General features: G+C 35.7%; 1 protein-coding gene across 1 annotated transcript; it reads left to right on the forward strand.

The window, feature by feature from the left end:
- Positions 1–492: 492 nt before the first annotated feature.
- LOC149211284 (disease resistance RPP13-like protein 4) lies at positions 493–3,249 on the forward strand. Its single transcript, XM_089399241.1, has one exon. It carries the CDS (start codon positions 493–495, stop codon positions 3,193–3,195), a length of 2,703 nt encoding a protein of 900 aa, XP_089255367.1. The 3' UTR covers positions 3,196–3,249.
- The last annotated feature ends 4,124 nt before the right edge of the window (positions 3,250–7,373 follow it).

The following is a 7,373-nucleotide window of genomic DNA, read 5'->3' on the forward strand; positions in this document are numbered from 1 at the left end:
CCCATAGCGATATCATAAATCATTATCACTGCTAATTTTCAAAGATAGTTACTTGTTTTCTTTAGGCTTTAATCTGGATTAATTATAATTACACTCCACACAATGCTATGCTGATATGAAATGGGCAATTTTTCATTTTGTGTAAAACAACCTATCGGATATAAGAAGATCAGATTCTTTCCTTTCCCCAAAGAAATCGCTTATTTCCTAGGCACGTCACGCTGTTACACATGACGACTAAGGTAAGATTATTCTTTCTTACCCTGTTACACTTGACGACTAAGGTAAGATTATTCTTTCTTACTGGATGAGCTCAGGACACATTGGATTTCAGAAAGGAGTTGTCTTTAAAGAGAATATTCCTTCCTTCCTCCTCCTGGATTACCTCTCAACTTAAACCAAGGAGTTCACTCAAAACCCAAGACGTCGCAGGCCTGCTTGAAAAAAATAGAAGAGATTGGAAGGAGGGAGAGTGAGTTTGCGGAAAGAAACATGGCAGGAACAGTTGCAGCTGCTATTGTTACTACTCTTATAGAAGAATTTACTTCAATGGTCTCTCAATATTTGTTAGAAGAGGCTTTGCTAGTTAGTAGTTTCCGAGAGGATTTTGACTGCCTATGTAACGAGCTTGAGTCCATTAAATCCTTGTTAAAGGACGCTGGAGGTAAAAGGAGCTCCGCTATATTCTCCAGCTGGCTTGAGAAACTTGAGGATTTTCTGGACGACGCTGTTGCCATAGTGGAGGAATGCCGAGAAGCTCGGAGCTTGTGGAACCCGATATTCCGCCTTAGGATGGGCCGCAAGATCAAGAAGTTAAATAAGAGATTAATAAAGATAAATGTGAGTACCAAGTACATTAAATATGCTGTCTTTGCATATGATCTGGATGCCCGTGTTGAATCACAAAGATCGATTGCAAATAATCATCTTACTAAGAAAGAGTTGCCGCCTGTGGGCATGGAAGAGGACATTAAAAAGATTACTGATTTGATATTGAAGGAAGACTGCCCTCAGGTGATTGGCGTTGTGGGCATGGGAGGCCAAGGCAAAACTCTTCTGGTCCAAACTGTCTATAACAAGCAAAGTGTCGAGCAACACTTTGACCAACGGTTTTGGGCGGTAGTATCTCAGAAATCGGATGTTGAGAATGTGCTCAAGCAAATGGACAGGCCTCTAAAACGTGAGGATATCTGCAAGGAAAAGATTAAGGAGCTCTTTGTTGATTTAGAAGGAAAACGGTGTCTGTTTGTTTTCGATGATGTGTGGGATACAAGAGGTGATCTGTTTGATCTTATACAAGTTCTACTCCAAAGAAACCATAATATTGTGATCACAAGCCGTCACAAGAAAGTCGCAGAGAGTTTGAAAAATGTAAGCATCCACACAATGAGTTATTTATCAGAGGAAAACAGCTGGAAATTGTTCTGCATGTACGCTTTTCCGGATCAGCAGAGTCTTCCAGAAGAGCTGACGAACATCGACCGCCATCCTATTTTAGAAAAATGCGGTGGATTGCCCTTGGCTATCAAAACAACAGGCGCATGTATGTCAAGAGTAAAATGGCGTCAGGTCGACTGGGACCAGGCTCTGGGTCGTCTAAATGATCTCAGCGCAATGAACGACACGGTTATGCCTTCTCTAAGGTTAAGCTACGAGGCTCTGCATGATGATCTGAAAGCTTGTTTTCTTTACTTTTCTGTATTTCCAAAAGGTATCAAAATAGAATGCGAAAAATTAGTTCATATGTGGATTGCTCAAGGACTTGTTTCTTTCCAAGTCGCAGCAGAAGACGCATATCATGCAGGAGATTTGTACATAGAGGAGCTTATTGATCGATGCCTTATTGAAACTTCACAAGTTGGTAGGTATGAGAGGATAATATGGTGCAAAATACACGATTTATTACATGAGTTAGCTGTTTCTGAGTCTCTCAAACAAAAGTGTTTGTTAAACCCCCGAGAACAACTGAAAAGTTTACCAGTGAATATAGATTACCAGGTTTTGCGTAGAATTTCACTCATTAAAAATGATATAAGTGAAATCAAACAGACCATCAAGTGTTCAAGGCTCCGCATTTTATTGTTATCTGAAAATTTATCGCTTAAATCAATCTCTCCAAGTTTTTTAAACAACCTGAGATATCTAACAGTGCTAGATTTAAGCTACACTGCCCTCAGTACATTGCCCAAATCCATTGGTAAATTAAAACATCTGAAGTTTTTGAATTTGTCGAGCACAGACCTCTCGGACATGCCAGAGTGCTTGAGTGGTCTGGTGCGCCTTCAGTATCTGAATGTTAGTCAGTGTTCCAATCTAGAAAATCTGCATTCAGGGATAAGTAGGAACAAGCATATGCTATATCTGAATATGGAGGGTTGCGGAAAATTGAAGTGGCTGCCTAAGGGAATATCGAAGTTGAGCCATCTGCAGACACTCAAAGGTACTCTATCTGGTGCTCGTAACGACGCCAAAGCTTTGCAGCTGAGCGATCTCAAAGGATTGATTAATTTGCAACACCTTGCATTAGAAATCGGTCGTCCTTCAGAAAATATTGCTCAACCAGAGGAGGGAACTTTTGGGGAAATGAAAAAGATGCAGAGCCTCTCCGTGATAAACAACGGTTCAAGTCACCTCAATCTTCCGAGTGACATGGGAGACATGGATCGCCTTCAAGTAGTTTGCTTACGTAAATGTGTGATCCCAAGTTGGATATTTGAGCTTCCTAATCTCACGGAGCTTGATTTACAAACAGATGATTCCATAGGCAGTGTATATAAAAGACTAGCGTTCATCCCCAATCTGAAAAAGTTGCATTTGTCACAAAATGACAATTGCATTGAGTTTCCAGTGGAATTTGGAGAATGCACGGCGTTTCCAAAGCTGGAAGAGCTCATGGTAGACAGTTTTAGCTGTTTGGAAAAGTTTCCGTCGTTGCAGGATGCAGCAATGCCAATGTTAAAGTATTTCCGACTCAGATGGTGTCACAAATTGAGAAATATAGCCCAAGGATTGGAGCGCCTCAAGAGTCTCAAAGAAGTAGAGATACTGAGGAATGAAGGTGACCCAGACCTTTGGGAAGGTGAATGGTTACGAACTTTGATAAAGAAAGGCATTAAGCCCAAAGTGTCCCGATATGATCAAACTACAATTGATGGAATTGACGACTCAACTACAAGTGATGGAATTGACAACTAGACAACAGCAAATGATAATGCACTTCAATGGTGGTACACTTGTTGCACGGTATATTGAAGCAGGTATATTTGAAGTAGGAAATGAGAGATATAAATTCTATAATTACAGCTTGCATGCTTCTATTTAAATTTTATATTTTAGATGATCAAACTTGTATTTAGAAGTTTTCATGTATGGAAAGTTTGTTTTAACTCATACTTCAACCAGGGAGACTGTAGAGCAGCAAGATCTTTAAGGTCTGAGAGAGGCTGTTGTCAGTAATCTTTTCTTGAATATGGTTGCACACTGATCATATAATTTCTGTATCCTTGTTATCACTTGTGTCACACTAATTATGCATTTATGTTTCACACACCATATCATCCAAAAGCTGTTTGTCAAATCCAGAAATTCTATGACCATCTTAAGTGTTACAATGTTACGAATTTTATTTTATACACTTGTGATTCGAATTTACCGTCTCCCTGCCTCTGTAAATATTTTGTGTTCATCCAGCATTCTGTGAGCATCATGGAGATCATTTATAATAGCCCTTGCTTGTTGTTCATGATTTGCAGGCTTTTACAAGTCATGCAGAGGAATAGACGAAATGCCCCTCCTATATTTTTACAAACATATTATGATTTCAACAGTGTAACTATTTTTAATTAGTGTTGTTATGAAGACACAGCTTCAATCTCCTTAATTGTTGAAATTCCAGTTTGTCCACTTTCAAAATCTGTGATGTTGTTTTATTATTACAGGTTCTGTACTTGAAATAGGCATAATACGTTTTTTACTGAACAGAGTCCATGGAAGATACTTTCAGCGGTGAAGGGCATGATTAAAATGTCATTTATATTTTAATGCTTTGTACATGCTACACAAATGAATTTATACGGAATTGCACAGAATAATCTTGAATGTTCTCAATCTATCCATCAACATGGTGTAGTCTTTTCTTGTCCACTTTATAAAATTTCATGAATTTCGCTGGTCATGTAGCATAAAAAGATTTTAAAATCCTTCAACATGGCGTAGTCTTTTCTTTTCCACTTCATAAAATTTTATGAATCCAGATAGTCATGTAGCATAAAATATTGTAAAATCTTGGATTATCAATTCGACATGGATCGAGTTTTTATATTTCACAGAACTGTTATTATACTTAAAAACATGGTTGGTATTGCCCTCACTTGACACATTATATCAATGTGTAAGGTTTTTCTTAATATGATTAAACTCAAATCTAAATTGATTATATCAATGTGTAAGGTTTTTTTCAATATGATTAAACTCAAATCTAAATTGATTATATCAATGTGTAAGGTTTTTCTCAATGTGATTAAACTCAAATCTAATTTGATGGATACATTAGCCTCCAAAGCAAAACAAGTGGGTATTTCTTTCTCACATCAAAGTAAATAGAGAAATTTATTTATAGCATACTTTAAAATATTGAAGAAATAAAAAGGGAAAACTAGAGTTAAATATGCACAAAATATCTTATAAAAATATATATGTTATATAAATTAAGTAACTAGCTAATGTTGGACATTCATCTATATAATAAGTATTCATTGTTAAAATAAACAATCATAAAAAGTACCTAAATTATAACTTTATTTTAAATTGTATTAATAACATAAAAAAAATTAATATCAATTAAATATACATACAATTAAAAAAATATGAAACAAGATTCCTAACTATGAAGTTTTATTACCATTTTATTATGGAGATTTTTAATCTATAAATAGTCTTTGTTACAATATCATAAGCAAATATACCATGGCTAATCGATACCACATGTCATAAAAATCATAACTCCCTTTATATTGTACTTATTCACCTAACATTTTTTTAATTACGGAATTTAATTAAAAAGGTAAAATGAGCATAACTTTTTTGGAGATAAATCTCTATCACTGAATTGTTTATATGTTTTTTCTAAAAAAATTTATGGAGGTTAATTCCCTACCATCCACTTAATAATTGTTGATAATTAAATTAAAATTTTAAAAGCCCTATTCCAAAATAAACATGGCTATATTGATAATTAAAACACAAAAAAACATAATGGAATGTTACTTTTTAACACCAATTCATTGAATTATTGGGACACAATTAAATAAATCCAAAATATTCATAAAGAATGTCACGGAACATCTTTATAAAAAAATTTTAAATGCTAATTATAACCTACAAAGTACTTATTTTTACCAAAACAATATATATGATAACCCACAATAATCAACACACTTCAATAAACATGAAAACAAAAATATTAAAATTATATTGTATGATCAATTATTTATAATTAGATTTTTTTTTTTTTTTAATTAAGTATATGAGACTTATATGAACATGCAAGACTTATATGACTAGTACAACCACATTAATGAATGTAGTTTACATAGAAAGTAAGCGTGAACTTGATATATGCTAGAACAACCACATTAATAAATGTGGTTGGAAAACACCATAAGATTTAATGATATAGATCTAATAATAATAATAATATTAATATGCATATTGATAAATATTGATCCAGGTCTGGGTGTGACAAAGGACCTTTCCAAGACCTTTTACTTTCATGATGTGTTAAATTGCATTTTAAAAGAACATTAATGAATACATCTGCATGTGGAAAAGAAGAGGAACAAGACAATCATCAACACATGAAAACATAGGTGCTGATAATGGAGTTCGTCCAGCAGGGACTACATCTCTGGGCCCCAGTGTCAAGATGGTATAGGCCGTTGCATTAAATGTTGTCAATAAAGGTGATGTACACAAGCAATGATGTCGCAATCATACAAGGAAAAATCCTCTCACGCAGGAGTGGCTCTAAGAGACGTCCCACAACTGGAACTCTCCCACAACTGGAACTCTCGATCAAAAAACTCCTATCACTATGACACAAAAACATGCATGATGAACATCTTGTCAACATGGCACAAAAGGGATTTCAAAAAGCAAAACATGCATGATGAAAACAAGAGTATCCCAACAACATACAACAAGCTACCTCAAAGCATAACATGACAAATCATATTAGCGAGTACATCACATAGAAGATTCAACATCAAATCAAGCAAGGAATCATGACAACATGTAATAAACAAGATTCTGCATCAACATCAATCAAAGATCTGTGCAGCATAATGCATAAAGAAGAAGTACATGAACACATCATATACCTCACAACCAAGGGCCATCTGAAGAAGTGGATGTCACACTACTGAAGCTGTTCGGACCATCGATCTCAAGGCATTGATCGTATGACAAAAGACTGCTTGCACATGAATGTGGACCTCTTCACTAGTACTTAGAAAAGTGATGAGAAGAAGAAATGAGAGAATGACAAATCTGAGTGTACCATCAGATTCGTGGCATTGAGTAGTGCTGAATCAATTCTCCAAATCCAAATTCTAAGAAGTTGAGAATTCTGGGCTCAAGGAATCTTTTAGATTCGCTTGGGATTCCTCAAAGATTCTGCTCCATGGATGTACTGGAAATATACAACTCAGATGGCGAATCTGATCTCGCCATTGCGATCCCTGCGGAAAACCATGAAAAACAAGTATAAACTTGACTATATTCCGAAATGACAAAATTTTACCTTCTGGGGAAAATTTCTTCAGCTACCTGTGTTTTGATGAAATCAGGGTTCCACGTGCATTCTGGAAATGGCTGAAAAAAGAAGAACTTTGATGGAGAAATGGACAATGCCATTGCATTTGTGGTGACGAGAGGTGTAGAATCCATATAAAATTTGTCAATTTCTAACAAAGTGAAAATTTTTCCCTTTGCAAAATTTACAGTTTCTGCATTAAAAAATTAATTAATTGTCTCGAAATCCGTGCTCGCCTTCTGCCTCAAAATCCATGCCCTACAGTCTCTCCCCTGTGCACTAGTGAAAATGATTGTTTAAATAAAATTCCGAGTAGATTTAACAATAATTCAGTTGGCTGCATTGGTTAAGTTAGCATATGGTTGAGGAGGGGTTGGGTGGTCAAACCCCACCTTTCTCGTTTTAGTTTATTTGTTTTACAAAACAGATTTCAGGTGGTTGGGCCCACCTTGGGCGGCCCGCCCCCGTACCCTCCTCCACATGTTATAATGTTTGGCGCGATTATATATATATATGTATATTTGGGTGGTGCGTTAATATATGTTGGACGCATAATATATAT

The sequence above is a fragment of the Pinus tabuliformis genome, chromosome 1_2 (assembly GCF_031772625.1).
Source record: "Pinus tabuliformis cultivar Carrire ecotype Pingquan chromosome 1_2, CPIR1, whole genome shotgun sequence".
NCBI classification, from domain to species: Eukaryota; Viridiplantae; Streptophyta; class Pinopsida; order Pinales; family Pinaceae; genus Pinus; species Pinus tabuliformis.

Coding starts and splice junctions, on each gene's coding strand:
- LOC149211284 (XM_089399241.1), top strand. CDS start 493: ATGGCAGGAACAGTTGCAGCTGCTATTGTTACTACTCTTATAGAAGAA.